Source organism: Drosophila guanche, unplaced genomic scaffold (genome assembly GCF_900245975.1).
Source record: "Drosophila guanche unplaced genomic scaffold, DGUA_6, whole genome shotgun sequence".
NCBI lineage: Eukaryota > Metazoa > Arthropoda > Insecta > Diptera > Drosophilidae > Drosophila > Drosophila guanche.
The window spans coordinates 1,769,222-1,788,080 of NW_022995745.1; the positions used below are offsets into that span (position 1 = coordinate 1,769,222).

Sequence of the window (18,859 nt, forward strand, 5' to 3'; positions counted from 1 at the left end):
CTCTGCGGCGGCTATCCATGTATCAGAGTGGAAACTTAAGACTTTACCCCACCCTACCATTTCGTTAACTGTCAAATCGTTCCATTACCTTACAATTACATTCATCCAACTCTACCATTTCTTTTTCTGTCAAACTTCATTACCTGACTGTATCCCTTGCTTGAGTCAGTACCTCAAACATCTTTCCAAGCGAAAGGTCTAAAAATATTTCGTGATTTTTCCGAGCTATCAACAAAAACAAAACAGTTCTAGCAAGAATAAAAGCGATGCTTTCCTTCATAAACACAATGTCGAAGGCTCGTCCTCCGGGTCTAAAGGTCTGGCAGGGCACGGCTCGTGCGAGCAGCAAATTCTTCAAAAAAGGCCTCAAGCCCAATGGGGAAAAAGAGCCGAAGGATTCGGAGAACCGCAAGAAACCAGGAAATACTGCCTACCCACTATCGACTGGGAATAATACAGGTACTTGTACTCCCTTGTGGCATTAGGGCAATGGGCAGTAAAGCCAATTAATATTCGCATTTTCCTGCAGCCAACTCAGCGGTGCCCAGCTTCTCCGACCAGCGGGCCAAGTGGGCAAAATACTCAACCGAAATGCAGTTGAGGGCCAAGCTGGCAGCCCAAGGCGCTGTCAAAGCAGACAATCCCCAAGCAAACATTGAACAGAAAAAGAAGCCAACTGCCGGACAATCCAACTGGGCGCAGTCGATGCAAGAGGTCAGCGCGGTGTCCGATAATGAGACTAAAGTCTCCTCGGCCGAGGATCAGCGCAAGTCCTGGATGAATCGCATGCACGGCTCCCAGAAGAATCAAGCTCAGCTCCTGAAGGACTTGAGTGCCAAGCAGCAGGCGGGACGTGAGCTGCAAATGAAAAAGAAGCAGCAGTTTACCCAAATGGAGAACAAGCTCAAGGCAGTGGGAACCAACCAAAAAGAAGACCCGGATGCAGCTACCGAGAAGTCGCCCGAGCGTGTGGCCTACCTCGAGGCCGTGCGACAGTTGAACATCTACCAGGCCTTCGAGTCGGTGCCTGGTCGTATGCGTACCAAGATGAGCAAGTTGCAGCTGGATCCCATCATCGAGCACACCCTGGCACTGCTGAGCAAGGTGGGTGTGTCCAAGGAGCAGCTGGAGAGCCTTCCAGTCATTCAGGTGGCTGGATCCAAGGGCAAGGGAATCACTTGTGCCATTGTGCAACACATCTTAATGGCGCATGGCATCAAGACCGGCCTGCTGTGCTCTCCGCATCTGTTCTACATACGCGAAAGGATCCGCATCAGTGGTGAGACTCTGACCGAGCTTCAGTTCACGGAGCTGTTCCGCAAGATCTATCCGAAGCTGGCCGAAATGGATCGCACACCGTCGCAGAGCCAAATCCTGACAGTCATGGGCTTCCATGCGTTCCGCGAGGCGCAGGTGGAGGTGGCCATTGTGGAGGTGGGACCTGGCGGTGCCAGCGATAGCAACAACATCGCCTTGCATGCCCAAACCATCGGCATCAGCGCTCTGGGCTGGGAGCAGGGCTCCAAACTGGGCGAGTCCATGCGTGACATTGCCTGGGCCAAGGGCGAAATCATGAAGCCAGCGGCCACCATCTTCACAAATGTCAGCCAGCCGGAATGCCATGAGGTTCTGGCCCAGAAGGCAAAACAGATGGGCACCAAGATGCATCGCGTTCCGACTTTCAGTGCGCTGACCGATGCCAATCCAGAGCACAAGCGTTATCTCAGCAAGGCCAACAATTCGGTGAAGCTGAATGCCGCACTGGGGGCCCAATTGGCCTACGACTATCTCCGGCGCCACAAGCCCGAATTTGCAGTGGGACTGGAGCCAAAGACCACCAAACTGACCCAGGCAACAATGCGCGGCATCGAGACCTTTGAGGCGGTGGGAAACTTCCAAATCATCAAGCATGGCATGTACAATGTCTATTTGGACAGCGCCGATTCCATCGAGTCGATGATGGTCTGCCGCGAATGGTTCTACAACATCACACGCTCGCGTCGCTCCACAAAAATTCTGCTATACAACAAGAACAGCGATTTTAACGCCAAAGATCTGCTGACAATACTACGCTTCAACGTAAGCTTTGACGAGGCGTTCTTTGTGCCCTGCCCCAACATCTTTGAGGGCGAAATCTTGGCAGAGGAGCAGTGGCGCGTCATGGAGGAGTTGCAGCGCGCCAAGCGCAATGCGCGCTCCTGGCGTGACCTGTGCGAGGAGGCAGGCAAGAAGGATTCCTCGCACATTACCATTTCCGTCAGCGCCTTCTTTGATTTTGTCCAGGAGAAATACGGACAGCAGCCATATGGCATGAAGCGCGAACTTGATGTGCTGGTAACTGGCTCCCGACCCTTGGTGGGTGCCACCATCAATATGCTGGGCCAAATGCAACGCTTCCACTGAAAATATGTTTGCATATTTTAATTCCAATTAATCAATAATAAATAAATATATATTTTGGACATGTTACCCAAACGATACAAGGGATAAACCCTTTTGTTTTGTGTCTGTAATCGCGTCTCCGATGGACACCGCTGGACATGTGGCCGCATTTTTCGTGTTGTCACCGGCCCGCGTGAGTGTTGTCTTATCAGATAAGGTTTGAAGGGTCCAAAAAACCTCAGTGGATTGCCAGTCGATTAGAGGTTGAGTGGCCTTATCGCCAGGCTTTTATGAACATGAACATTTTCATTTTTCATATCTGCAATCGAATGGAACTCTTTTCGTGGAATATGTTTAGGTGATAAAAGAGCGCATAAAATACATACCTGAAACATACGTAGACAGAGTTAAATGTTTTTAGATGGATGAATAATGCCAGTTGGCATAATCTATCCAGGATGAGGAAGTATTTTCCTTTGTGGTACCAGTACTTATATTATCTTTTGGATCATGAGCTAAAAGTCCCTCATTGCAAGTTCAAAATACGTGGAATGTTCCAAAGAGCCATCATTTTTGTGTATAGTAGATATATTTACTTTATTGTTTTACTTGTATTATGCATAGGTTATTACTATATCTGTTTCTGGGTTCATTTCATTTTTTGCTTTGTTTTGTCGCCTCATTGCACTAAGAATTTGTTGGCTTTCTTTTTCAACTGCCATCTGCCATCTGCCACCTGCCTTCTCTCCCTCGTTTCTCGCCGTGTGTATAGGCTCTTGCTCTTTCTATGCCATGGAAGCGCTTGCCTGCTGCCTGCTGCCATCTCGCTCTAACGCACTTAAACGCAAAAGTTAAACAAATATTTAATCATATAGAAGTAGAATTAAACAAATGTTGAACGAAAAAATACATAAACAAAAGCGGCTTACAATTATTTGCAAAAAAAAGAGCTAAATACAAAAGTTAATTTACTCCACCCGTCATTCCCTTCTCTCATTTTACTCCGGTTTGAATTCCGTTATTACTTTTGATTCTCTAACCATTCATCGTTTCCGTTTATGCAAAAATATATATCTTTATATATATATATATATATATATTTATGTGTGTGTGTGTATGTATATGGGCGCATATCGTAATCGTTTATATAAATATATTTTTGTTTTTGTATATATATATTACAAAGTTAATTGTTTTCTCTTCATTTCGTTTGTTAATATTACAATTTGTATTCCATCTTAATCTTGCACGTAAATCTTTGCCTCGTATTTTGTTTGTTTGTTTTAAACTTATAGCAGAAAACGCAATACATAATGTATGTACCTTTATTTATAAAAGAAAGGTTACCGTTGGGGTTGTTGCAGTTTGCCGTTGCCTTTGCTATTGCGATTGCTAAATGGTTGAATAACTTAAACGATTGTTAAACAAATCTAATAAAAAAAACATCAACTCGACACCGCCGCCAGGCACCCAAAAAAGATGCGCGGCCTTCCCTCAAAATGGTTTTGCTTAATTACAATATATATATATATAAATATATATAAATATACACATAATAAAAAAATGATCAAAATGAGCAAAAAATAAAGAAATATTAAAAAAAAGTTAACGTTAAAACAGTTTTGTGGAGGGGAGCTGTAGCTGAAGCTATTGCTAGAGGGGCGGGTACGCGGGAATCAAATTGTTTACAATTTTAGAGCTTTATAGAGTAAATTAGCAAATACGAAAAACGCTTTGTTTAGTCTTCCCCTTCGTTCTAATTCTCAATCTCATGCTTAACCATAATTCCTTCATTTTGTTTTATATATTTTATAATTGAGTTGCTGCTGGCTGTTGGCTGCTTGCTAATTGCTGTTGTTGGTGGCAACAACTGGTGTGCTGTTGTTGTGATTGTTCTGGTCGACACTGTCCATGTTGGGCACATAGTCGAGGGCCATCATGCAGGCAAAGACGGTCATTACCATCTTTGGCTTCACTTCGGTAATGTCCTCGGGCAGGGCGTACACGCGGGCACCGATCTTACGGGCCATGGAGATGGCATACTTGGCATTGGCCAAATTATCCTGCAGGAACACAAATAATAATTAATATTGCCATCTTGTTGGAAGCATTACTTGATGGACTCACCTCCTGCGTGCCGCTGGTGCGCACCAGTTCGTAGTTGATGCTGCCCTCCTTGATTGAATCGATCAGATCGATCACAATCTTACCGTCGGCAATGGCATGATCGTTGAAGTTGCGCAGCTGCGACTGCTTGCCGGCCTCCGCCAGGCGATTGTTCACCCACTGCACAATCTCCTTCTCGATGATGGGATTGCCGGTGTTGGCAAGGCGCGACAAAATGGACAGCGTGTAGGCGCGCATCAGCTGCCAAATGAGCGCTAAAATGTGCACAAAAACAATGAGGTTAATACATCAATATAGTCGGGTGCAATCCAAGGGTAGAGCCACTTACCCAACGTCAGTGTGGCATTGCCATCGTTCAAGTCCTGGCCAGCAATGCCGACCAGCGAGAATTTCAGCTGCTTGCCCAGATCGACGGCATAGTTGCAGTTCTCCAGCTTCTCCATGAACTTGCGCAGCGGCGTGAAGCGCTTGTGGACGCGGCTCCAGTTGACGATGCCCGGCTTAATAACGTCAAACAGCTGGAAGATGACCAGGCCATCGGCCAGGTCCGAGTACAGCCAATTCACATGCGGCGATACGCCCATCGAGTTCATCCAGTTGCGATAAGCTAATCCAATCGAAAGACATTGTAAACTCTCTCTCTCTCGCCCTATTAATGCTTTATTTTACTTACTCTTCTCCTCGCGCGTCTCCTCAATGGATTCGAGTCCCTCGATCTGCTCGGGCTTGTCCAGGCCGGGATGGTTGTTGAACAGATTGGCGACAAAGGCCAAGTTCAGCTTGTAGACACCGTTGACAACGTCCTGGGGCGTGAGGAAGCTGCGACAGTTGAGCTTGCCCGCCTGCTGGAGCATAATCTCGGCACGCTGCTGCAGATCGGCCTCGCGCAGCGCATCCAAATTGACGTCGGCATCGTTGCCGGCAATCTGCTTCAGCAGATGCGAGTAGATTTCGGAGTCGACAATGTCCGACTGGAAGTTGGTGCAGCGGCGCGAGATGCCGGCACGCTCCAGATGGTGGTTGACCCAGCGCAGGAGAATCGCCTCGGGCGACATCTTCATGAGGTCCTCGAGACGCTCGTTGTCGAAGAGGAGGCCGGCAAGGCCGGGACAGCTGTCCAGGGTGATGTGGCTGAAGAGGCCGATGCGGATGATCTGCCAGAGCAGACCCAGCACCAGATGGGGCTTGCCCTTGGCCAGGTCGTGGGCATCGATGTTCACAATGTTGCAGCCGATGGCCTGCGAGGAGACGAGGGCCAGCGTCAGGTTCTCGAACTCGCGATAGACGGTCAGGTTCTTCTTGTTGATGGCGCGCTCGTCGATGGTGTCGGGGCAGGAGTGGTTGATGATCTTGCACAGCAAGATGCCATCCTTGATGCTCAGATACAGCCGCTTGCCCTCGCTGTCGATGGGCAGCAGATGCTGCAGGTCCTTGTCGTGCCCCAGATTCGAGTTGATCCAGTCGGAGAAGGCCAGCTGCTCCTCCAGGCGCACCGAGTGCGTTGTGCCCTCGGACGAGCTGCTCGACATGCCGCCGAGCGTCTCCAGGTTCTCCTTCTTGGACACCACCGTCTTGAACGTGCTGGCCACATCCTTGCTCTTCAGGTCCAAGCACAGCGTCTCGAACTCCTCCAGATTCAGCTTGCCCTGATGCGCCGTCCTCTGTTTGCTCTTGAACTCATCGATCATCTCGCGCACCTGATAGCCAGCCAGCTTGAATCCCACCTGATTGAGGGCATCCTTCAGCTCGTGCAGATCGATGAAGCCATCCTTATTAGCATCCAGCTAGAAAAACAGAATGCAGAAGAGAAAACAATCTATGAGTAATCCAATTGCGATGAGTAATGCGCGGCACTTGATGATTGCTTGGGTCAGTGGATCGGATCGGATCGAACGATCAGCTCCACCTCCACCACTCCTCCTTGACCACTTCTCTGACTCATCAATCAAATCGAAATCGAAATGCTAAGCAGACGCCAGCCGCCCGCCATCCGACGTTCTGCTCGCTACCATTCCCATTTCCATTTCCATTGAGGCGCCTGCTGGTTTATCTTTGGAATTTTGCGCCCATGCAGCACAGGTATGCAAAATTTGTTGTTCTTTTTTTTGTTCTCTATCTCTATCACACACACGCAGACATTGCTGCCTCCCAGCAACCACCACATGCTTTATCTATTAGTCGTCTCCGTGTGCCCTCCGCGCTCTGCCTTATCGAATTTAATTTCCACTTTTATTTCTTTAGATCTCTCCGTCCGTCTTTTTTCTTCCAGCCAGCAGAGGGAAGTATCTTTGCATCTACCAACCGACTCACTGACTGACATATCGTTGAAAATTGTTCACACGAAATTATATAGTGCAGAGGTGTGTGCTGGATAGTGTGTGTGGGAGGGAGGAGAATGCTGTCTGGAGAGTTTAATGCCAGTAATTGAAGTGTCTGTCTGTCTGTGTATCTGCCTTGGATCCAAGAGCGTAATCATGGCCAAGAGGCCAAACAGCATCAGCAGGCGGACACTGCGGATTCCCCAAAAGTGAAAGCCAAAACAAATTTTTGGTTGGTAATTTATCCAATGAATCAATGGGGGAAAACTACTTGAGAAAGAGTCGACTGAGTGCTCAACGGTTTGTTGTTTGTTCCGTTTATCCAAATTGTGTTTCCCCTCTTATGGCGATGACTAAGAAAATTCTTTGTACTCGAGTATGCACAACGAAAGATTTTAAAATGATTTATTTACAAATAAATAGCTGGTTTGGGGTATGGATGCGTGTATCTCAATCACTAAATGGTGTGCATCGAAATAGACCACCTACCCTTCTGCCATTTGCTCATTTTTATTTACTTTTTATTTGCATTTAGTAGATGAAATATTCAAGGCGATGGATGAGTGTAATTTCTCATTTTAATCCATCGATCATCGATTCATTTAAGTACTCTTAAGTACCAAAACGACTCAATAATACATTTGTTTCCTGCTTTAGTAATGCAATTCTTTATCATTTCCAGCATTAAAGTTGTCGCGCGGCTTGCAGCAGCGTCTCTCTGTCGGTAATCATTCAATTTAATGCTTCCAAAGCTTAATTTTATGGCCAAAATGAGAACACATGCCTCTAATCAATGCCCAAAGAAATCGCCAACAAAATGTACCCCTAATCCCCATTTCAGGGGAAAACCAATCATTTGGTCTGGCCAGTGCCAGCGTCAGTGACTATGATGGGGAGTTACCGCAAATGTTTGTCTTTCGTATGGTGTAAAATTGTTTTCGGTCTCATATTAGTGGACTGTGGAATTTATGGGGAGCTTTTGGGTCGGCGGTTCGCCAAATTCTGTAGGATCGTGTGGGGCGGGTTGGTGTGGGTTGGTTCGCTGATTGCTTCGCTTTTGCTGTTTGCTGATAAGATAAATGTTTGTGTGCGCCAAAAACAAAAAGGTGAACATAAAATCGAAAAACACAGCACTCGATTACGTATATGGTAATGATATCAGAGAGGCGGGGAAACCTTAGGGCTAACACACACTTGTCCTTGGCCAACACATATTGATGGCCAAAAACGATGGGGAATGGTATACATAATTCCATGACTGACATCCAACGGAAGTGATATTTGATTTTGATTTGGTGCAGGGTCGTGGGAGTGGGAGTGGGAGTGGTGTGTCAAGTTGAGGCGCGTGCACTTTATCGAAGGTGTTTACTGTAAGGCTGTTCACCGTACATTGGTGTGCGTGTGCGCCACAGGCGTGTGTCTGTGTTATCGATTAAAAAGCCATAAAGTGCGCCGAGCAGCAGCACCGATAGCAGAGCGAGAGAGAGTCAAAGTGAACACACATCTGTGATTACGTGAGTCGCGTAATCGTGAGTAATAAAAATCGTAAAGATACCACAAGAAATCGTTCGAGAATGAAATGATTTTCCACCTACATCGGGCAAGATCTCCTCCAAGTGCAGCCTGTACTCCTCGGTGGTCTGAATATCGGCCATTTCTGCTTCTATGGATTTTCACTCGGAATTATTGTATTTGTTTGGTATGGTTTCTCGGGGTTTTCTTTGCTTAATTTAATGGATCAGCAAAGATAAACAAATAGCGACGGGAACAAAAAATTAACAACAACAAAAAATTAAGTTAATTGATTTGCACACACACGAGCACGAGCACGAACACGAACACGAACACGAAGGAGGGGTCAAAGTTGCGCACACGAGACGATCGCTATGGATGGAGTACCGGCAATAACTACGAACGGAATGGCGCCAGGCACTCGGGTTAACCGTTATTTGTGCTTGCGGCGAGAGCGTGAGAAAGAGATCGTACAAATTGAACGAGTGACTCCACGAGTGACGAGTGGTGGAACGATGCAGAGAGCGAGTGAGCGAGAGCCAAGGATTTGTTAAGCGTTCTTTGTTTTCTTCCTCGTTAAATACCGCTACACCCGGAACAAGCTGTCGCTGAATAAGTACTAACTGGAGCGCTGGTGTGCCACGAACTATTTATGCCTTTCTTTTATCAGAACTTGGTGTAAATCGAAGAGTAACCCAGCGCACGGCTTTATCGGAGCCAGAGAGGCAGAGAGACACACAGAGAAAGAGAGAGCGGGCCAATGGGTATGCCAATACCCATTCAATAGTAGAATGACGCGACGTCTCATGCCTATCCTGAATCAGCCTGCCCATACACGGATTAGTCACTCTACTTAGAGCGATCCCCAACTAAAAGATTGCAACAAAATACAAGTGAAACTTGCGAAAGGTTTTGTGGATTTTCTTGAAATGCATTTCCATACGTTTGATGGTTCACCCAATTAATCTGATACTCAGCAACACACATTTATAGGTATGTATGAGCAAACATTTTTGGTATTTTGTACAGTGGCTGATAAGGCGAGCGACGAGTGAGCACGACACCTTGCCCTGGCCTGGAATCGAGTCCAATTCGTCAGTCAATCTATCTGCGGTACGAGTGCGAGCATATAGTATGTACATATGTACTTATGTGCACATGCATTACGTCAATATCAATGGGAGTGTATATGATTACACCTGAGTTTGAGTTGCGACTGACTGCAAATAGGCTTGCCAGGTTTCATACATAAATCGCACGTATTCAAGTTGTTGTTTTGTTTTTAAGGATTCATTCGCCAAGTGATACCAATACATTTTATGACTCACTTTGTGGAGTTTCAAAAAGTGAAATCATTATGTAAGCTTTTCGTTGAGTCATGGTTTAGTTGGACAGTTTTACCTCACGGCAACCCTTGCCAACCAACGACACAATTCTCCTGCTCAAGTGTTAAAACCATTTTAACGAATTGCTTACGCATCGATAATTTTTGGGCTGAAACAGAGAGAGAGAGAGAGAGAGAGAGTAACAGCGAAAACAGACAGCAGGAAAGAGAGATATGTACATGTGTAGAAAAGAGCCCCCCCTCTGATAGAGAGCCAGCGTCAGGCATTGGTTGGAGGGAGGTAGACATGATATTTAAACGTAATTGGTTTTTTAATAGGCATTGTATCAGCCAAGGGAATTATGTGGCAATTGCCATTTAAGTAATAACTTGTACAACAAATGGCATATCAAATTCCACAAAAGATAATGAAAAGTTGTGCCATGATAAGACAGGCAGAGGCAGTGGCAGCAACAGGAAGGGGAACATAATCGAAAAAGAGTTACAGATACTGAATGATCCACGCTGTTCACTGCTTTACACTGTAATTTACACAAACGATTAGTAGTACTTCTCCACTCCCGTGGGGCACATTTCAGTCATTGTTTACGATCATAATGGACCCCCCACTTACAATTTATCAGTGGCAGCTTTTGGCATGGAAATGAGTCACGCATAATGGGACAGTCTCCAAGGGAAACGTCGATCTTCCATGGAGTCAAACAAATGCATAATGGTATTTCTCATTCTCACGTGACTGGGAATTTAACATTTAATTGAAAAGAAAAATTAATCAGCTGAATTCGTACTACGAGGGTTGCTATTTACATTTCTGGCCTAGGGCACTTTTAACATTATCGGCGGAACCTCCAATTTTCATTCTTATAAACAATTTTGGTACTTTCTGTTCGAGTTGTATTTCGATTGAGGATAAAAGAAAAATGCCTCGATTCCCATAATCCAAAATCATCGCTGTTCGTGTCATTATCTTCTTTTTGAAAATGTATACAACGAATAAAGGAAGTTGGTTTGGTGCTAAATCTCTTTGTGGAACCATTATACAACCGGCAAAATTACAACCATTCATCCATTGATAAGAGGTACCACACCATAATCATTAAGTGGTTTCCGTTTTTATACGCAATCGAGTGGCAGCACACACGTGACCCCTGGAACATCAAAATGTTTGATTGGTTGGCAAAAGAAACAAAGCAAAAACAAAAACTTTCTACGAGTCCACCTTTTGGTGTCACTCGATAGATTATTTTTCTTTTTGGGGGGAACTCTTTACCGTACAGATCTCTGCTTCACATCATTTGATGTTTCTATGCCACAAGAAGAGTCGCCACGGAGAACGAGAGATCTCTGCGTAATGTTAATTATGGCAAAAAACGCGGAAAATGTTGTTAATGAGCGCTACTTTTCGGTGTGTGCTGGAGAGTGAAATACCCTTTTTTAAATGGAAGGTAAGTCATGAAGATAAGAAAGCATTTCATTGATATTAAAGCAAGCAAAGAAAAGGGCAACATAACGGAGAGGGATCTTAAGTATTTGGCCTGTCTAAAACAATCAAAACAAAATTCTAGGATTTTGTTCCATATTATTTATAGTTCTACAATTATTATATGGTAAACAGTTTTATTCATTTTTCTATATTAATAATATTGGCATACGCTGGAAGGTATTTCAAGGGTCGATGACAATCTACACTCTTTCTTTTTGTATGTTTTGTTTTCGACGAGGCTTAGTCATTGTCACTTAAAGTCAATTTACAGCAAATGAAGTTCATTAGCAGCAACACTGCGGACAGGGGGATGGATGGGGATAGGGAGGGCACAGCGGAACAAGATAGATGCTAACCGACTTTAAGATTGTTTTGTTTTGTTTGTTTGTTGGATTGTTTGCTCAGCTTTTAGGGGTAAATGTTTTTTAGAGAGAGAGAGAGAGAGATAGAGAGGGGGGAGAGGGCTGCCACCCAACAGAAAGTAAGCCAGATGTTGTGGAGTGAGTTAATATCTGAACCCACGTTGCAATGTCACCTGGTCCCAGTCCCATAAAAACGTAATAAAAAAAACAATAAAGTCAAAACAGAAAAAACACAAAAAACAAAACTAAGAAAATACTTTGTTTATTTTGTGTGCTATTTTTTCGCTTTCGTTGAACTGAACCGGTTTTCAGTGAGTATCTCATGGTACGGAGTTGAAATTCCATTCAAAATGCTTGGCACGAAACACTGTATCTCCCCCTACATCGTTTACATATCCTATATGCTCTGTGCAATGCTCCCCGTATCCCGCTCTCTGCAGTCTCTGTTTCTCAGTGTTTCAGTGTGTCGCGACCTCGACAACAATGGCAGCATTACATCAACCTCTAGGTCCCCCAACCACTCACCACCAATTGAACGTGAGTCAACAACATGAGCCCGAAACATGTTAATCAACATTTGAATGATAGATACATAGATATGTGTATATGTACATAATAATAAGCACCACTACGATGCCGCGATCCTCCTGCCAAGTGCTGTTCAAATATAGTCAAAGGAAATCAATTGAACAAAAATTTATAATGAGCCCACGACTATGCTGATGATGATATGCTACACGATGCACACACATACATTTGTACACGTGAACAATGATAGATAGTCGTTAACCGTTGCACGACTATGACTGTGACTGTGGCGGTGACGACTGACAAAAGACCACCCAATAGAGCGACGCACTAATCGGGGCACCCTACACACCCTACAACAGCGGACTAACATTCCTGAAACATTTCCCACTATTCTGGTGGAACTCCCAGGGTTTGGATTGTTGAAGAGTTTAGGGTTGCTTAAATATGAATTTGATTGACTAAATATTCGTTTTAGGGACTATATCTGAAATGTTGATACGGTGGGGTTATTATAAGCAATATTCTGTTTAGTTCACTGGCGACACATTTGTCGCCTGCCAAGTCAAACGGTGTCACACCGCGTTACTCTTCGTTTCTCTCTCTACTGTTTCTGCTGTTGTTTGCCGGTCGGTCGTTGTTCGCATTCGCTATATTCGTTGTATGTATTCGTATTATTCATTTTACGAGCATATTCGTTGGTGTTGTCAATTGAAATTTGTAACACGTACATATAGCAACATTTTGTCTGTCTGTCTCTTTTGCTACTATTACTCGAGCTCAAACTTTGAGTATAATCAATTTTTATGTATAAATTCGCAGGCGAAACTCAAGACAGCGCGAATCATCATGTGCAGCTTGGTAGCATGTTAAAAGTTAAGTAAATTGTATAATCAGCAGTGACACATATCCGCCAACAATCCCCTGTGTCCGGACCGGACAACCCAGAGTGTCATTTCATGTACTGCCATTGCGTGTGGGATGGGACTTGCACTGCACTTCAGAAGTTCAGCTTTCAAATGTAACATCCAGAAAGCAGTATGCAGAATGGCAAATGGATTTCTGGAACTACTAGACTATTTACATATCAGAACATGAAGACCATTCATGGGCAGATTGTTTTGAAGTATTCATGGGGTTAATATCCCGTCCTTAATAATATCCGGTTATCCCTACAAGGGAATATCTTGTACTCCAAACGTTTCGACTGGTAGTTTTTGTTTGCGGGCAAAGGAGTGGCGCCTGTCCCGAGTGCCGGACAGCGACTGATTACACTTTCGAGTGAGTTAGTGGATACATTATACGCATACATATTAGTCACAAGGATATAATTTACACAAAGTGACTAATGGAGCTACCCTACTTGCTAATTAGTGTGAGGCAGCCCAGTGTGGCGTGTGTGGGTGGTGTAGGTTGCTGCTAATTGAGGGCGCAGCTCTGTTCAATGTGGTGGGGGGCGGCAGTGGTGTCAGTGTCAAGTGGCAGTACAAACGGGTTCAATTGTGGAACTAAAAGATCGTTTAGATTCACTAATGAACTTCTGGTTCCACCACAGCGGAGAAGAGCCAAAGGCACAGGTAAAGGTAAAGGCGGGTGGGTGTTAATTGTATTGGATATGCCTGAATGGATTCCAACAAAGCATTCCAACAGCCAAAGCCGCCGCTGCCGTCACAATACTGCTTCCAGTTCCAGTCGGCGCACGCGACCAAAACGCTGTGAAAGTCGGCTTCAACGTCAACGTCAACTTCGCTGCTACTGTTGCGGCTCTGCACTTCATTATGGCAAATTTACAGTTAATCAACGAGTGCGATGACAACAAAAAAAACAAGTGAAAGATCGGTAGGGCAACAGACAGAGACAGCGAGAGGGCGAGGGCCGTTACAGTCGGGTAAATATTGAAAATGAGAAACTAAATCATCCATGTATCTTTGTTTGACTATATTAACTCTTTAAACACTCCCCCCATCCTTTCTCACTCTTAGCTTCGCTCTCTCTCTAGCTCACTGGCTGTCTGTCAGTCGCGGTCTTTCTTGTGTCAAGTGAAACCCAAAAAGAGAGAATAGAAGGCAGTGTCGACCTTTGGGATACCTTTTAGCTTTATTTGATGCTCGCAAATGCTTATCAAAATAAAATATAACCCTCTGGCATGTGTACTAATTGGCAAAAATGTATAAGAAAGAAAATGACAAAACACAATCACAAACATAAGCACTCCACTCCCCTCCACACCATTCCATGGTGCACCCAAAAAAGGTAATGCTGGCCAGAGTTCAAGCAACTTTGCACGCAAAAGCAGCATGAAAACGAAAAACAGAAAAAGCAAAAAGGCAGAGAGAAATAAAAAGCTTCGACAAAACTTCGACCGAACGACTTTTGCATAGGACAGTCCAGTTGAGAGAAAGAGAAATGTTTAGTGGAACGGAAGAGAGGAGCAGAATAAGAGAAAAAGAAAGGATGCAGCTGCAACTGAACAGTCGCACATGCAACACTTATTGGAAGCCACTTTCACTGTTTTTACACTGGAACAAGGAATGGCATGGCTGAACATTCTAGGATCTGAACAGATTAAAAGTCGATTTATGGAATTTTATCGCAATAAATAAAGAGAATACACACAAGAATATTTACATATGTACTTAATTGTATTTTAATTTGTTTTTTGATTGTATTGAAAGAATCTTCAATCACGTATCATTCACATACGTGACTCTCTTTCCTTGAAGAAATGATATCATCATCATCGTTGCTAATCCATTGTCCGTTGTGTTTGCATACATCACGACCCACTGTACGAGGATTGTGGTGGTGTGGCACGACGACTTTGAGTGGCAGTGTATTCAAAAATCTTTGGCATGTGCATATCCAAATGACAAAGAAATTAAAAACAAAGTGAATGAAAGCAGACAGCAACAACAATACAAAACGGTATGGAATGGAAGAGTATGTTTAAGTGGGCCTCCCCTGCCCACACCATAGCAATCCTTCTGCTGCCCCTCGGGGCCACTCAAAATGCACTTGAGTGAGGAGGGCTGCGGCATCCGCAATGTTGATAAAAGCCAAGCTGCATCAACAGAGTGCTCTCATATGTGTGTGTGAATGGGAACAGTAAGATCAGAAAAACAAAAACAAGACCAGCGTCAACCGAAAGACCTAATAAACGCGCAGCCAAATGAATTATGTGCCGCCGGGAGAGAGGCAGGCAGCAACAGCAAGAGCAACATGCAACACACACTTCACAAAAAGCATTATTCAGTCCAACGATAAAACCCATAAAAACACATTGCATATCTCATCCCCCTTTGGAGGGAGGCACTGCCACTGCCACTCAAAATGCGCGGCTTTGCGGCAATTAACACTGACACTCCCACGCAGAACAAACCCAAAGACGAAGACGCAGACGCAGACGCAGAGACAGAGAAAACAAAAGCACTGCGTTGTGAGTGGGTGTGTTTTTGTGGAGTGTGGACACACACACACCCACACATCAAGTATTTCTATGTACATACATATTTATGTATGTATGTAATGGCTAATCCTGCCCAAAAACGATGCACTGCTTTTCTTGGAGTCGAGTGAATAAACACGTGCACATCGTGCAGGATTAACAGATCTTATACTCAACAAGAATAAGAATTTGATCTAACAAGAGATTTTCCCTGCAAGCAGTCTTAACATAAAAAAACATATATTTCGTGTACATTTCTTATTAGCATATGGAGATGGTTTTTCTCCCACTACTCGTATAATCTTAATTTAGGATATCCATTCACACACACAGACACATTTGCAAGAACAAAGCAAGACAAAATAAAAGAAACAAGAACCGTTACTGAGCAATTGAATGCGGAACTGTATTTATCTGCCGCCCTCCCTCTCTTTGCATTAGTCATCGTTAAGCGCGCGCTACTTCCCTCTCCGCTCCCCTTATCACACAAGTAACAAGCAGCAAGAACAACAAAAACAGATTCCAAGCTCTCAAGTGTCAATCAGTGCAACGCTGCCCCCACACTGACCTCGCCCCTGCTCCATGCTCCCTGCTCTGATGTGCGCGCCCATTGTATTGTGTGTGTGTGTGTTTCTCTTTATCCTGTTTTCATTCTACGATTCTCGAGTATTAATCGTTTCGTTGGCCACGCACACTCGTTGGCCCCATAACGCACACAATGCCCCCGCATTGTGCTTCTGGTTAACGGGTCGCGCGTGCAGAAGGAGCTGCCAACTTGCTGGAGCGCAATCATGCAATCGAACGATCAACCATCCAACTGACATGGACTGCCAGTTTTTACGACTGTGCTGGCAGCGCAGACCCCCAGGGCAAGTGCAGCGTGGGCGTTTCATTGCATTTCGTTTCGATTTTTGGAACTGCCAAGAATCACGAGCTAAGCAAAAACAGTAAAGTAATAGTACTGGCCAGCCACATGCATTGAAGTGAGGTCAGAGGGAAACAAAAACAATTGCAAACTATTAAATTTGTGCATAATAATTGAACAGAAACTGCTACGAGCTAGAGACTGGTGTGTGCCCCTTGAACCAAGGTAGACGTCGTAAGCGATCGCACAGTGGGGCCGAATCGATCGGATGCAGAGCATCGGGTTGAAATTTTTGATATTTTAGAAAACTTAAGAGTGCAGAAGAGTCAAAGTTTTGAGGGTGAGAGAATTAGAATTTATGAACATTTCGGGATGCCTGATTTTAGTTGTGGTTATTGCTGTGGAAGCTTTTGCTTGTACCACCCACTATTGAACAGTTTGGGATGCCAGCGAACCACCCCATAAACACCCACTGTGCGACGTTGGCGTTGTCAGAGCTGAGACGTAGTTTTTCACGCTCTCCAAGTGGCTTTGCATGTGTCTGTCAGTGTGTGTGTGTGGTTGCGGGCTTGAGATTTTTATTTTAAACAGAAACTGGTTTTCAGTGCTGTCTCTTCACTCTTGCCCGTCCTACAACCATACTGCCTCTTACAGCCATCATCGACAGCAGCAGCAACAGCGCCTCTGGCAGCGGCAAGCTCTTTTACGTGCCGTTTTAGTGTTGTCATACTATGGAAATAAATGAATAACGCTCATATTCAAATAATATTCACCCGAAATTCCCTTGAAATGGTCTTCAAGTGAAAGATGGGACAGTTGGTCCATTACCGTTGCTCGTTTGTTAGTCATAGCGTCATAGTGAATGGGATGGGCGCACAGGCAGCGCAGTCGACAGCGACATTGAACTTGTGCGTTGACAGAGCGCGCATGCGTTTGTTAGCAGTTGCAGCAACTGCCGACTCCCCAGAGAGGATTTTTTAGGTAAGATAAGTGCAACTTTTACAGATTTTCATATATTATCAGTAATTCCAGAAATATCTGCGACAACATTTCAGAGAGAGAGAGAGAGAGAGAGAGATGTTTGCTCTGTTGGTTCCTCTCAACCCCCACATACACACAGCACCACCACATGCACCGTTACCTCCCATCTACATATGTGTGTGTCTGTCTGTGGCTGATGCGTCTCATCTCTTCTTCTCTTCATGGGGGGTTGGTTGCTTTGCAAGGCCAGCACTGAAGTCGCAGCCGCTGCGGCGGCGGGGTATCCATGGCGCTCGCTGTTCGCCGACGACGCCGCCGGCGACGACGACGACGCCCACATGCACCGGGTTAACGGCAGCTTCTTTTGCCTTTACTACTTCTTCCACATCTTCTTGTTTGTCTTGCTTCGCATTTGTGTGTGTGTATGTGCTTGTGTGAGTCATGCAATTGGCATTTAATGTTAATAGACTGCCCCACCTCCCACACAACACTGGTGGAGAGGGGCCACCCCCAAAAACGCAGAGAGCGGTCGAACAGTTCTTATTGATTTACCGTTACACTTACCTCTGTAAATTTCTCTTTGATCTCCGTCTTTTCATCAATGGAGAGGGTTTTCGTGAATTTGTTTAATGTTGCCATTTTGTTGTTTTGTTGCTTTGGATGCTGGCCGCTGGACGCGCTTTCTTAATTATTTCTACTGATTGTTTGATTGGTTGTTATTTTAAATAAATTATGCTTTTATTGTTAATTTCACTTTGTCGCCTGTCGGCGTTTCATTCGTTTCTCTTTCTCTCGCTCACACTCTTTACAATCTTGTTTTGCCGCGCTCCTTTTTCCTCTTGACGTCCACGTCGTGTACGGCTGTGTAAGCGTCTGTGTTTGTGTATATTGGAGTGGTAGCAGCGACGCGACTGCGGCGACACTTTCTTTTGGGTGGCGTTGGCGACGTTTTTTTATTTTATTAATTATTGTGTTATTAAAACTCTTACACACGCTACGCTGAACCCTATGCCTTCTTCCAATTACTGCTTAAGTTATTTTCGTTAAGTCCCTTCTCTCTAACACACGCACACACACACAAACAATTTTCGTAATTGTTGTTGCTCCTTATATTTGCACTTCAGTAACTGTTTTCCCAAATAACAAAAAAATTGTATAAAAAAATCGATTGCAGAATGGATCTACAAGCAACTGCCCGGAATCATCTATTTCGGATGCTGGATACGTAGACTTTTTTCAGTGATAATCTGCATTTGCCGGCTACTGGTACAAAACACACACTGTTGTTAACAATATTAACAATTGGTGGCAGTGTGTGGCCGCGCAGCATCGATCAAAAATACCGCCTGACGCTCGGAAATATATACCTAAATATACGTTCTCATTTTTAAATTATACCGATTAAAGTCATATTTCCACATGTTGATAATCTGCTGAATAGTACTAGCAACATAGCACTCTCAGCACTGAAACTATAACAGTATTTTCACGATACATCGCCTTATAATGGA

At 44.6% G+C, this 18,859-nt stretch overlaps 2 protein-coding genes across 3 annotated transcripts; one reads left to right on the top strand and one right to left on the bottom strand.

The window, feature by feature from the left end:
• The first annotated feature begins 161 nt into the window (after positions 1-161).
• On the top strand, positions 162-2,403 carry LOC117580861 (folylpolyglutamate synthase, mitochondrial). The gene is made up of 2 exons (XM_034267609.1): positions 162-459; positions 530-2,403. Exons 1-2 carry the CDS (start codon positions 267-269, stop codon positions 2,401-2,403), a joined length of 2,067 nt encoding a protein of 688 aa, XP_034123500.1. The 5' UTR covers positions 162-266.
• A 1,683-nt stretch (positions 2,404-4,086) lies between these two features.
• On the bottom strand, positions 4,087-18,617 carry LOC117580634 (plastin-1). Of its 2 annotated transcripts, none has more exons than XM_034267222.1 (5): positions 17,913-18,617; positions 5,183-6,293; positions 4,838-5,116; positions 4,510-4,763; positions 4,087-4,445 (listed from the first exon to the last, which is right to left on the bottom strand). In XM_034267222.1, the coding sequence occupies exons 1-5, from the start codon at positions 17,985-17,987 to the stop codon at positions 4,227-4,229; spliced, it is 1,938 nt and encodes a 645-aa protein (XP_034123113.1). In that variant the 5' UTR covers positions 17,988-18,617; the 3' UTR covers positions 4,087-4,226. The 2 variants fall into 2 exon arrangements, with proteins under 2 accessions (XP_034123113.1, XP_034123114.1); XM_034267223.1 differs by lacking the exon at positions 17,913-18,617 and adding an exon at positions 8,423-8,930.
• Between the last annotated feature and the right edge of the window lie 242 nt (positions 18,618-18,859).

What these genes read in the sequence shown, in the direction of transcription:
- LOC117580861 (XM_034267609.1), top strand. Translation starts at nt 267, where the DNA reads ATGCTTTCCTTCATAAACACAATGTCGAAGGCTCGTCCTCCGGGTCTA. An exon ending in ATCGACTGGGAATAATACAG is followed by an intron (nt 460 to 529) that starts GTACTTGTACTC and finishes ATTTTCCTGCAG; the next exon opens with CCAACTCAGCGGTGCCCAGC.
- LOC117580634 (XM_034267222.1), bottom strand. Translation starts at nt 17,987, where the DNA reads ATGGCAACATTAAACAAATTCACGAAAACCCTCTCCATTGATGAAAAG. An exon ending in CAATGCCACACTGACGTTGG is followed by an intron (nt 4,764 to 4,837) that starts GTAAGTGGCTCT and finishes TGCACATTTTAG; the next exon opens with CGCTCATTTGGCAGCTGATG. An exon ending in GCACCAGCGGCACGCAGGAG is followed by an intron (nt 4,446 to 4,509) that starts GTGAGTCCATCA and finishes GTGTTCCTGCAG; the next exon opens with GATAATTTGGCCAATGCCAA.